A 12,265-nucleotide genomic window follows, 5' to 3' on the forward strand; every position below is an offset into this window, starting at 1 on the left:
AAGAGCCTCTCCCTCCTGGCTACCAGCTGGAGCTGGGGGGAGTAGCAGGGGCCATCATCCCCTCTCCACTCCCTGTTTTCTGGGGTAGCCGGTGCTCTGCCCCCAGGCTGCGCAGGCCAGGATGACAGAGGCATGTAAAAAATGCAAACCTCTTTTTTTTTTTATTGAGTTAATGATAGGTTACAATCTTGTGAAATTTCAGTTGTACATTAATGTTTGTCAGTCATGTTGTAGGTGCACCACTTCACCCTTTGTGCCCACCCCCCACCCCACCTTTCCCCTGGTAGCCACTAAACTGTTCTCTTAATCCACAAAAAATGCAAACCTCTTTATGGCTCTGGGGGACCAGTGGGAAAGAAGGGGGAGGGACCACGGGAGCCTCCTGCCTCCCCTACCCTCATTCCTGGGGTGGTAGCTCTACCTGGAAAGTTCTCTGGAAGAGAAAATAAACTGAAGGGAGAGAGGCAGGGAGGTCTCACATTTCAGCAGGACCAGTCCTTAAAATGGGTCCGTGTTGCTCTGGGTCAGTCCCTTGTGTAGAAGGGCAAATAATGATGACAGTTTATATCTACAGAGCTCATGGGTATGCCCAGCACTGTGCTGGATGGAGGTCATCCTAGTTTATCCTCACAAGCCTACCCCAGGAGGCAGTTACCAGGATGAGCCCCACCTCACAGGGGAGGAAACATGGCTCAGTGAGGTGAGGTGGAGTCACTAACCTGCGTTCGCACAGCTGATGAGTGGCAGGGCGAGGATTTGCACCTGGACAGTCTGGCACACAAAGGCGGAAAGGGCGAAGGGGTCAGGATGCAGGTTAGGGACGATACTAGGGGCCTGACCTCTCTTCTCTTACTCCAGAAGTTTGAGAAGACCCGGTGGCCTGAGCCTGCTAGTGTGGAGTGTGCAGGCTACAGATAATGGGAGTGGAAACTGTTAAGGGGTGTTCCCAAGCCCAGCACCTGCCTCCTCACTGCAGAGTGGGCATCTGGGAGCCAGAGTTTGTTAGTATCTAGTGCTCGACGGGAAGTTCACTGCATGCCTCCCCTGTTCTGTGGCATTCCCTCCTGAATGGCATTCCTGCCTGCGTGTTTTTCCAGCTTTCCTGGGCACGGGGAGAGCAGAGGCCTGGAAAGGACAGTCGGTGGCCACGCCCCTGGAATTCTGGCACATTGCCCTCCCAATGCACAGAGCCCAGCCCAGGGAGTCTGTGCCACAGAAACACATAATCCAAAAGCTTTTACTGGGAAACAAACAGACCAATACTGTAACAGAATACTGACATGCCCCCTCTCTGGCAGGGAGCTTGGGCTCCAGTCACCATTGCACAAAGTCCCTCTGATTGGCCTGCTCCTCTTTGGTGTGGGAGCCCCGAGGGCCAGCTCCTCACAGGTGTGGGCTGTTCTCCACCCAGGTATGGGGACCCCACTTCCATGTTTTGTTAGAAAGTGCAGGCAGGCAAAGAATTCCCAGTGGCTTACTCAGTCTTTGCAACAGTCGACTCCTCCTCGGGACCCAGTGTTCGCTGAGAGATGAGAGAGTTTTGTGGCCGAAACAGACCTTATTTCCTTGATGAGGCTCCAGGTGTCAGTGTCTGGGTTCCTGGGCAGGGCCAGAGCTGGGGTGATCGATCTCTGTCGTCAAGGGTGAGGGCTGCAGGGCCAGGCTGCTCCCTGGGCTGTGACTTTGGCAGTCTCCTCTCTAGTGTCTCCTCGGTCATCTATGTCCCTCACGGTGGGGACATGGGCCTCACTTGGACTTTCCTGCCCCTCTGCTCTGGGCAGCAGCAGTGAGTGCAGCAGCAGCTGCAGGCGATCAGCAGCATCACCAGAACAGTGGCTGGAGGATTGGCAGAGAGAAGCAGACAGCACAGGAAACTCAGCGGTGGGGGAGGAGCGAGAACACCCACCCAACTTCTGAAGAAGCCCCTCTGGAGGTGTGGAGGACCTTTGCCCAAAGGTCTGGCTTTGCGGTCAGAAATACCCGAGAGTCTGACAAGAGGTGTTGATTGTCCTCATGCCAGCCACCAGGGCTCTGACCTCCCGGTGGTGCCTCCTCTGCTGCCCAGAGCTTTGCTTCCTTCATCCCTGGGTTGGGATGCTGGAGATGCCTCTGGGTCCTGGTTCCCAGCGCCACCCCATCACTCGAGCAGCATGTCAGAGGATTGGGGGAAACTCCTTGGCTTCCCCCGAGGGATGAGTCCTCCTCCTCCTGCCTGGGGGACACCCAGCTACCTCTGCCAGCCCTCTTGCATCAGGGTCTCGTCTCTCCTGGATGCCAGGAAGAGCCATGGGCACTCAGGAGACTCTGAGAGCCCCACCTTACCTGTGAAAAGGAGGAGGACTGAGAAGGCCACGATCTCCACGGGCTCGGCCTGGGGCAGCCTCTGCAGCTTGAGCAGCAGCCTCTCACCCATGGAGTGTATCTCCTGCGCAAAGTTGGTGGCTGCCATGCTGCGCCAGGTTCCTGTCGGGCTGCTCTGAGCAGAGAGAGGACGTGGAGTCCCCATGGGGCTGGCTTCAGAGAATCCACCCTCTCACCCACCCGCAACCCGTTGAACGAGTTTGTCAGGTCTCACCCATCACACCCCTGGTGGCTCACAAGGGAGGAAGGGAGCTGGTAGGGCCCCTCTGCCCAGTGGTGGCCCTCAGCCCCCACATAGCTGGCACTGCTCAGGGTGAGGGAAGGTGGTGATGACAGTGAGCCTGAGGCCCTACTGTGGGGGCAGCTCGGCAGAAGTGGACACAGGAGGGGTCTGCCACCTGGCCAAGGTTAGCCAAGGTTTCTGACTGTGAGGTGCGGTGACTTCACTGTTACATTCCTTTGTCTCAGACACCACTCCTAGGTTTTGCCCGGGTGCCTTGGATTGGTGCAGCTTCCCTGGTGGCCCGTGTGTCATTCAGGACTTTGGGTGCCTCCCCTGGGTTCCCTGGCAGGGAGACTGGGCTTCAGGACTCCAGCCCAGTGCTCTTGCCTTTTGTCGTATGTGGGGGCAGAAGGATCAGGTTCTCCTAAGAGCAGGCTCATGGGGCCTTCTGGCCAAGGTCAGCCCCAGGGCCCCCCACCTCTCCCACCAGCCCAATTTCTTTACTCACACGGTGTTCTCTGTCCTGTATGGAGGAAGAGAAGACACTGTGTCCCTCCACTTTTTCCCAAGGAGGCTTCTCGATGGGATCAGGCATCCCAGGGCTGGTTTAGTCAGCCCCTCCCCTGCTGGCTCGGATCTGCCCCCTGCCCTGACCAGGACAGTCCCCTCTGCAGCCCCACCCCGCCCCAGGTCTGTGGCAGCTCAGCCCTCCAGGCCTCCCTAGGGTACCCAAGAGGCTGAAGGTGAAGGTCCAGGTGGAGTCTAGGAGTGGGGGCATGTTGTACATCAGAGTTGCTTTCCCCTTCCTCCTCAACTGTGGGCATGAGGAAGCCAGTGCCTCTTCAGAGAGGAACCAGCCCAGCCTGAACCTGCTCACCAAGGCAGCCCTAATCCAGGGCAGTTAAGAGGTGGCCAGGGGCTTGTGCCAGACTTTGGGCTCTAGTTACCACTGCCTTGTCGCTGGTCTCAGCCAGGCAGGTTCTCCCCGAGATGGTGCAGTCTGTGAAGCCGGTTACTCCCAGTGCTGCTGCCACAGCATAGCTGCCCTAGAGCTGCCTTGAAGGTCATCTGCTCGAGCTACCCTGCCCTTGGCTCCTTGCCCTCCCTGTGGTGCGCAGCCTTAGCTGAGCCTCTCTGGGTGAGGTGGGGATTCCTGCCTGCTACAGCAGCCCACCCCATTCCTTCTTGGGGCAGTTCTGACTGTGAGAAGATGGGACCTCCTAGTGACCTCATTAGTCCCACCTGTGGTCGCTTAGGACACTTGCACCCCTCTTCTGCGTTAGAGTCCTTCAGTACGTGGAGGGCACTGGTGTGCACCTTTTGCATCTCCTTCTCCACAAGGAAACTGCTCTCATGGGTCAGCTGCCCCCCAGAGAACATTGTTTGAAATGTCTTGCATTTGAATACCGCCTGCCCCCTTCCTGCTTTCATTACATCGACGAGTCACTTCATTTCTCTGAGTCTTCCTGCCTGTGAACCTGTACTTCCTGCCTGTGAACCAGGGAAACCAGAGAGCCTCCCAACCCCATGCTCAGTGGTTCCTTGTTGGAAGCAGCCAAGCTAGTGGTGGCTTCCCCTAGCCCCAGGAAGGAAGAGCAGCCTGGCTGTCCACATGGCCCTTCTTCTTTACATGAAGATGAGCTGTCTATCTTTCAAGGCTGTTGGAGGATTAACCACCTGGCAGCACAGAACAGCAGCCAGCACAGAGCCTGGCACAGGGAGGTGCCCAGCGCATGTGATTCCCCTCTGGGTGGGGTCTGGCCAGCTCAGGAGAGTTGAGGCAGCCTTTCGGGGTGTTGCACCCCGCTATATACTGTCACCTGACCCTCCCCAAATACCTTTGGGGAGTTTCATCTGTGTCCTTCCTTCTCAGGATGTTTACGGTGTGTGAAATGAAGGAAGTGGTAGGGGGCAAGCTGGAGATGGGGAGCTGTTATTTTAAGTGATGATGGGGGTAGCAGGCTCATGATGGCTCCATGGAATATTCACTGGTTTCCTGTCAAAAGTGGGAGGCTCCTTGGAGTTAGGTCTTCTAACTTCCCTCATGCCCTACCCAAGGGTCAGCACGTTTCTGCAAAGCAGATTAGGATCCCAGTTTCCAAATGTACTAAGAGGCTAGAATCCTAGAATGACACGGGTCATCCACCCCTGACTCCTCTTACATATGGGGAAACTGAGACTGGAAAGAGTATGTGACTTCTTCGAGGTCACACAGCAGGACGGGCCCAGCCAGCGCTCCCCCTACTGCCCAACGCTGTCTCTCGATGGAGGCCTGTCTCTGGCAGCCTGCTCCTTACCAGCAAGATAAGTCAGTCCCAGAGCAGCCCACTGAGTGCACCACCCGTGCAGTAGGCTCAGCACAGGAACTGGAAGGTCAGAGCCCTTTGAAGGCAGGTGGGCTCCACCTTATCAGCCCGACCCCACACTCCTGAGTCTGGAGCACTGCTTTTATCAGGCGTATCACTCACCAGGCCAGGGCCGCACCTGCTCTTTGAGAACCACAGGTGGTACTCGTCACCAAAGGGATGGGTCTTGTGTGTCTATCTCTTGTTCATCGAACTCCTTCCTGAACATAGGACCCCTCTCCTCTGGTCACCCGAAGAGACTTCCTTCCGCTGACCAGTGGAGTAGACTTGCACAAGGAGGTGGTCCCCTCCCTTGTTCTGGGGTCCCTGGGCATCCCCACTCCCCAGGTTTCCAGGAGGATGGGAGCCCGCCTGCTGGCCTCATTCCTGGAGGAGGTGGCGGTGCTGACCGAAGCCCTGGAGGAGAGTTTACACCGGGCTCAGGAGCTGGGCTGCTTTTTCTTCTCCCTCTTCGTCTACACTTGGTCTGGCTTTTTCAGCCAGGTTGGCCTCGTGCCTGCACTGCCTAATGTAGCCATCAGAGACACTCCTTAAAAGAGGAAGTGGGCAGAGGGCGGTGGGCAGGGGGAGCTTTCTCACTTGTGCTGCCACCACGCCCAGAGAGCCGGGAGGGCTCGCAGAGGGGGCGCCTCCACCTGTGAGCGAGAAGGGTGTGGAGACCCCAGGTCAGTCTGAGGGTGCGGTCTCCAGAGCGGGCAGGAGGGGAGGAGGAAGGTTGGGCCGAGGCTGAATTTGCTGTGCAGTAAAGGCGAGGTGTGTGGAGCAGAAGCTTCAGCTATAGGTCAGCCATCTTGCAGACATTAGGAAATCAGAAAGCTGCAGATTCGTGCCCAGAGGACCCAGGCTCCACTCTGGGAGTGTCAGTCCACACCAGCGGCAGGCCACGGACATAGACAGAGTCAGCTTTGTACCCAGGGCCTCTCTGGGGACCTGAACTAGCCAGCCGTACCCAGCCTGGGGTCTTACCCAGGTCTGCTCACTGGGTCCCATCTGTGCTATGAACTAAGTGGGGTTGCTGGACATGGCTGCTTTGCCCCAAAGGCTGAAGAGGAGCCACCTTTGCTTTTCAGTTGACATTTTGTCATTTCCAGCTTGGGCTTGAGCAGAATGAGCGTTAGTGAGGACCTTGGGGAGCTGGAGGGGCCTTGTTCTCCTAAGAGAAGGAGGCACATAGCAGCAGATCCCAGGCGGTCTTCTCAGTGGGCTATTTAAAGCAAGGCCAAGGGGGTGCCTGACGCCTGGTGCCCAATATAACTAGCAGCCGTCAGGTGACCATGTGGCTTGTGTCCCAGCCCTTGCTCTGGGGGGAGGCCTAAGTGTTCCCAGCTGTGGCCTGGGAAAGTGGGCACTCTGGGGCTGGCTGCCTCTCGTCCCCTTTACCTTCCCAGGTTTGGAGGGAGGAAGATGGGGAAGCCAAATGGGGCTACTGGTAATTCTCTGTATTTTTCCAGTCTTTCTATCCTGAGGTCCATCAAACTCCTTCCAAAACTGTACTTCCTGCCTGTGAACCAGGGAAACCTGAGAGCTTCCCAACCCCAGGCTCAGTGGTTCCTCGTTGGAAGCAGCCAAGCTAGTGGTGGCTTCCCCTAGCCCCTGGAAGGAAGAGCAGCCTGGCTGTCCGCATGGCTCTTCTTTGAGCCTTCGGAGGGTGCTCCCTGGCTGGAGTGGCAGCTGGTGGGGGGGGGGGCGCGGGGGGTGGAGGGGGGATGGTGAGCAGGGCAGAGAGGAAAGCTGGCAGAGCTGGAGGGACTAGAAAACATCCCATTGTGTGGCATCTCCTGGCACAGAGAACCTTGCGACAGAGCAGGCAGGCATCTTGCAGGCCAAACAGCTGCCACTTGGTACTGAAGCGTCCCTGCTTCCTCCTTGCAAAACTGATATTCCAACTCCAGATGCCCCACAGGGAAGAGAATAGAGAGTACCAGGCAGCAGGCGCCTGTGTTTGTGACTGATAAGCGCAGTGTGTTGATGGCTCAGGGCCCCTGTTATTTTGTCATGGTGGGTTTCAGCCACCCTTGCCCTGTGGGGAGTTGTCTTGTTTGAGGAACAGCTAGAATGAGGCATAACTGATGGTTGTGGGAGATTTTGGGGGTCCAGAGGCTCGACCAGCAAGGCAGAGATGCCCACTGTGTACTGTGCTGAGCCTTAGGGCAACCCCCTCTCTTCCTTGGCTCTGACTTGCAGTAGGCAGTAGGCACTTGAACCCTCAGCAGTCCTTACTCCTCCAGCCCTGTCGCTTTCAAGGGCGGGAGGCACTTCCTGCTGTTGGTGGTTGTTCCTGAAGCCCCAGAAACTGAGCATCACCCTTCTTTCCCAGCTCGGAGACTGTTTTCCGGGGGCCCCTTCCACCCTTGTTCTGTGGGTACAGAGACTCTGATGCCCACCTACCTGCTGGGGCATATTACAGATAAGAGCTGGCAGGGGTAGCCATGGGCTCCCCACCACGCCCTTCCCTCACCAGGCCTAACCCGCTACCTCCAGCACAGCCCAGCATCTGCCCCTTCTCTCTGCCACACGCTGCCTGTCACCGCAGGATTTCAGTCTCCCCAGCCACCAACCCAGGCCAAATCCCACAGCCTCTGCTGAGCCAAGAACACTTGGACTGATCCTTGGGTTCCACTTTTCCCTGGATCCGTCTTTTTCTTTCTAAGTAGATACTAGCTTGTTTGCTTTGGGGAAAACATCTGGGGGATGGGGGAGGGAGATTTTAACCCTGCTGTGGGGACGTGGAGGCAGGAGTAGGCAGCCAGTCTCTACTCATGGGGCCCTGCCAAAGAGGGCCAGAGGGCCAGATACCAGGGCAGTCCCTCCCCCAGGCTCAAGTCCACCATTGTCACCTTCTTCCCACCCTGGGTTTAGAGTCAGGCCCTCGCCTTTCTGGCGCAGCATGCAGGGAAATCTGGGGGCTCGTGGGGATCTAAAGGGGCCCAGAGAGGAGCTCCTGGGCAGAGCCCCGAGCTGAGAACAGCTGGCAGTGAGCCGGCCAAGCCCCTCACAAGAAATAGCGGCTCTTGACACAGATGGGCAGAGCTGCTGTGGGTCCTGCCACATCCTGGGGGGTAAGAACTGACTTGGGAAGACCCTGCCGGAGCCTTCTGGACTGGGGGAAAGCAGGGACAGGGAGGGCTCTGCCTGTGTCCAGGGGAAAGGGAGGCTCAGTGGCGGGTGACGCTTCTCTCCCCAGCTGGGACCGTCAAATCCCTCGTGTAAGCCCCCTGAATGGAAACAGCTTAAACAAACTCGCAGAGTAAGCGGCACTCTGGGCCCCTCTGCCTGCTCAGCAAGCAGGGAGGAAGCCACCCTCAGTGGAGGGCTGCAGCCTCGGGCTGTGTCCCCCAGTGCTGGGTCCCAGCAAGAGGGGGAGCCCGGGTTTGGACAGGAGGCTGTCTGGAGACTGTGACCAAGTGCATCCCTTGTGACCCTCCTCTCTGCAATCATGGTAAATTGTGGCCTCTGCTCTTGGGGTAGGGGACCCCTCTTGCTCCCTTCCCTTCGTCCCCTCTTCATCTGTGGCCTGCACCACTCACCTGGGAGCTCAGGTGTTGGAGTTGGGGGGTGACCGCAGGTGCTAGGGAGCCGAGCAGCCTCCACGTGCCTCTCCTCAGCCCTGGCCGCCACCTCTTCCTTCCTTCCCTGACTTCTCTTTTCTGACCTGATGCTGCTCCCTGGGCGCCTCTCCTCAGTGCAAGCAAGTGAGCTCCTCCTCGCTGCTGATAGCCAGCTGCCGTCTCGGCCTCAGCTTTTTTGTTGTCGGTCGTCCTAGAGATCCAAGTTTCAAGTTACACGGAATGGCCACTGAAGAGGGGGGAGCCAGTGCCTCAGCCCAGGCGAGGGAGTCCCTGCTGGGGACTTGTCCTGCTGCTGCTCCCTGCCCCAGAGTCTGCATGGGCCGGGCTGCCTCTCTTCTCTTCCTCCTCCTCTTCCTCTCCTCTCCCTCCTGGCGGGTGTGTGTTAAGCCTTGTGGGCTGGGCCTGGGCTGTGATCTGATGAAAGAGGAGGTCGGCTCTCTTGTTCCCTGGCTCTCTTGTTCCCTGGCGAAGATGACCCCTGGGAGGTTCCACCTGAGCAGTGGAGTGGGGAGGGAGGGGGGAGGCCCCGGGCACTCCCAGCTCTTTGGCTCCCTGCCCACGCTCAGGAGGGCCTTTGGGCCCACATTCCCTGACCCCAACCTGTCCTTCAGGCTACTCCCTGACTGGTCCCTCCCTCTGGCCTCTCCTTGGAAAGAAAGTAAATAGTAGGGGAGCTGCTGGACCACCCAAGCAGCCAGCCCCCTTGGGAGGCATCTTGGGGAAGAACTTGGGAGTCCTGCGTGACTTGAGAGTGGCCTGCGCTTGGCCTGCTTGCCTGGGGCGGTGCCTTCTGTTCCTTGGGACTCTGGGAGGAGAGAGGACTCTGCTGGTCTTGTTCTTGCCAAAGAGCGCCTGCTGGGGCCATTGCCATACTCCTGGCCCAGCTATCAGGGACGGGCTTCAGAGCTCAGTGGCTGGTGGGGCCCTTTGACATTTGGCTGGTTGTGCCACCCCAGCAGACCAGGCTGTGCCTGGATCAGCGCAGGAGCCGACCACAGCCCGCATCTGTGAGCTGTCAATGGAGCCCTTTGAGTGTGAGCACAAAACTCCAGTGAGTCAGGGCTTGGGGGAGGGCGGGGCGAAGGAAGCCAGCCTTGTGGCCACACCACTTGGATGCCAGAACCTCCCAGAGGCTCGACAGGCAGCCACTGTGCGGTCGCACAGACTCTGGCACTGGAATGTGTTACACATTGACTTGAGGAGCGGCGGGAACAGTGCCCTCCGGTGGCTGCCTCGGCCTCCTTGCTGTCTCAGGCTGTTCAGAGCTGCGTTCTCCACTTAACTAAACAAGGCAGCCAGACTGTGCTTCCTAGGGGCCTTGCAACAATCAGCTCTTGTTCCTGGAGCCTGCCGCTCGGGGTCCCAGCTTCTCTAGATGTTTCTTGCAGCCCCAGGCAGTGCACACGTTGAGAGGAGTGTGCTCGTTAGAGCAGTGGCACCAGCTATTCTGTCCCTGGCATATGGCGCCTGGACAGCCTTGCCTCTGCTCCAGCATCTCCTCCTGGGCTCCCCCACCCCATGCCACATTCCTGTGGCAGGAATGGCCATTTGTGAGAACCCTGATAGAGCTGTGGTTCCTCTTGGGGCCTCTGCATCTGTCCCAAGGACTGACTGCACCCCCAGCCTGGGGGGTTAGAGGAGAGAAAGCTGGAGGCCGGCACCCCAAGGGGGCTGCGGCAGGATGGAGGCAGTGGAAGATGCGGTGAGGAAGACTCCAGCCAAGGCTGTGTCTCCGTGCTGCCCTCGCCACTGACTAGCATATGGTGCCAGCTCTCAGAGCGGCCTGGTTCCTGCTCTCGGGCAGCCCCCTGGCCCTGGGCTGTGTACACTGGGCTGGGCAGCTGCTTGTTGGGGACAACAAGGAAGAGGTCACCAAGAGAGAGAAGCAGGGCAGAGTACTGAGGCTGGGGCTGGGGGGTATGGGATGATGACCTCCTGCTGTGCCCTTCCTCTCCCACCCCCAGCAAAGCGTGAAGAGTAATAATAACAGCCTTACTGTGCACTAGGTGTGGTACAGAGCACTTCAGAGCATCATCGCACTCAGCCCTACACTGCCCTCGGGGCCAGTGCTCTTCTGGCACTGTTCTGCAGGCCCGCAAGCGTAGGCTTCAAGAGGTCAAATACTTTCCCCAAGGACACAGCCTCAGCAGCAGAGTCAGCATCTGCACCCAGAGTCCATGCTTCTCCCAGGGCACCCCACTGCCAGAGGACAGAGCAGGGCAGAGGGCTGGGGCCCAGAGGAGTAACCTACAGAGAAGCAGGACAGAAGGCAGTTGATGCCCTGGCTCCTCTGGATACCCCCATGTGTTACATGACTCTGGGAAAGCTCCTTCACCTCATTGTCCTCATCTGTAAAATGGGCAACCAAGCGATGCCTTGTGAAGCCTGCATGGGATGAGGTGTGTGAGGATGCCTAGCATGGTGCAGTCACAGCAATGCTCAGCCAGAGTTTAGGGATTGTGGGAACGAATGCTGGCCTGCCTGGGTCCCTCACCCCTTGTCTCTGCCACACTGCCTGTTCCAGGTGCCGCCATGCTGCCATTGCCAAGTACTTTGGGGATGCGCCCCCCGCCTGCACCAAAGGCTGTGACCACTGCCAGAACCCTGCAGCTGTGCGGAAGCAGCTGAGCGCCTTGGAGCAGAGTAGCAGTTGCAGCAAGACCTGCGTCGGGCCCTCCCAGGGGAATGGCTTTGACCCTGAGCTGTATGAGGGAGGCCGCAGGGGTTATGGGGGCTTCAGCAGGTGAGGGGCTGTGAAGCCAGGGGCTCCCAACCCACTGGAAATAGTCTGGTATTCTCCCCCTGGTGCCAAGGCCAGACCAGAGGCAACAATGCCATAGTCCACCCCTTACCCTGTGGGCCAGGCCCTCAGTGTTGCCCTGAGCTGCCAGGGCATCAGGGACCTTGCTGCCCCACCAGAGGCGTGGTGGGAGGGCAAAGCCCAGGCCCAGAGCTGCTCACACCCAGCCTGTCCCCTAGGTACGACGAAGGTTCTGGAGGCAGTGGGGACGAGGGCAGAGATGAGGCCCACAAGCGGGAATGGAATCTCTTCTACCAGAAGCAGATGAGCCTGCGCAAGGTGAGGGGCAGGGGCTTGACGGGGTCCCAGGTGGCCCCTGGCTCACATTGTCTCAGCCACTTCCTTGGCACTGGACTGGGAGCTATCTTGAAGCAGATGCCTCACAGGCCCTTATTGTTGTCTTCCAGGGCAAAGACCCCAAGATAGAGGAATTTGTACCCCCAGGTCAGTACAGAAATGTCCCCGGGGGCTTGTGGGGTGTTCTGGAGGTGTGGATGGAGGATGCCTTGTTGGGGGGTTGGGGACTCCAGAGAGCAGAAGGTAGAGTGGAAGAACCCACTCCTCCACCCCCCAGATGAGGACTGTCCCCTGAAAGAGGCTTCTAGCAGGAAGATCCCCAGGCTCACTGTGAAGGTAAGAGGTGGGCGGCTCTTCACACCTGCCCCCCAGGCTCCTCCTCCAACCTGAGGCTCATGTGACCAACTTCCCTCCCCTGTGCAGGCCCGTGAGCACTGTCTGGGGCTTCTGGAGGAGGCTCTGAGCAGTAACCGCCAGGCCACAGGTACCTCTGATGGGTGAGTGTCATGGGGACCAAGGAGGGCTCCCCAAGCTCCTGTTCCTTTAGAGACCATAGGAACCCCTGTCCCTCCCCCACAGCTTGTTTGGGTGCTGCCTTCCCAAATTGTGACCCATCCTACTCCCAGTGGGTACGGGTTTCCCCAGCGGG

The 12,265-nt window shown here is 58.5% G+C and overlaps 2 protein-coding genes across 12 annotated transcripts in view; one reads left to right on the forward strand and one right to left on the reverse strand.

The window, feature by feature from the left end:
• RECQL5 (RecQ like helicase 5) overlaps positions 1–12,265 on the forward strand; it is a 34,910-nt gene that overhangs the window by 19,334 nt on the left and 3,311 nt on the right. For 8 of the 9 annotated variants that reach the window (XR_011422814.1, XR_011422815.1, XM_070225980.1 and 5 more), the window contains exons 9-13: positions 11,044–11,262; positions 11,499–11,598; positions 11,727–11,763; positions 11,894–11,952; positions 12,040–12,113. Coding sequence is in view for 6 of the 9 variants with exons in the window: in XM_070225980.1 (XP_070082081.1) it covers positions 11,044–11,262; positions 11,499–11,598; positions 11,727–11,763; positions 11,894–11,952; positions 12,040–12,113 (489 nt within the window). In the remaining 3 variants the exon portion in view is untranslated. Of the gene's footprint in view, positions 1–11,043; positions 11,263–11,498; positions 11,599–11,726; positions 11,953–12,039; positions 12,114–12,265 lie in introns of all 9 variants that reach the window. The other variant, XR_011422816.1, reaches the window with a different exon arrangement.
• SMIM5 (small integral membrane protein 5) lies at positions 1,222–8,910 on the reverse strand. Of its 3 annotated transcripts, none has more exons than XM_023652018.2 (3): positions 8,478–8,910; positions 2,323–2,476; positions 1,222–1,836 (listed from the first exon to the last, which is right to left on the reverse strand). In XM_023652018.2, exons 2-3 carry the CDS (start codon positions 2,447–2,449, stop codon positions 1,727–1,729), a joined length of 237 nt encoding a protein of 78 aa, XP_023507786.1. In that variant the 5' UTR covers positions 2,450–2,476; positions 8,478–8,910; the 3' UTR covers positions 1,222–1,726. The 3 variants fall into 3 exon arrangements, with proteins under 3 accessions (XP_023507786.1, XP_003362544.1, XP_070082086.1); XM_003362496.5 differs by having other exon boundaries at positions 2,323–2,471; positions 8,478–8,618; XM_070225985.1 differs by lacking the exon at positions 8,478–8,910 and adding an exon at positions 3,093–3,115 and having other exon boundaries at positions 2,323–2,471.

The sequence above is a fragment of the Equus caballus genome, chromosome 11 (genome assembly GCF_041296265.1).
Source record: "Equus caballus isolate H_3958 breed thoroughbred chromosome 11, TB-T2T, whole genome shotgun sequence".
NCBI classification, from domain to species: Eukaryota; Metazoa; Chordata; class Mammalia; order Perissodactyla; family Equidae; genus Equus; species Equus caballus.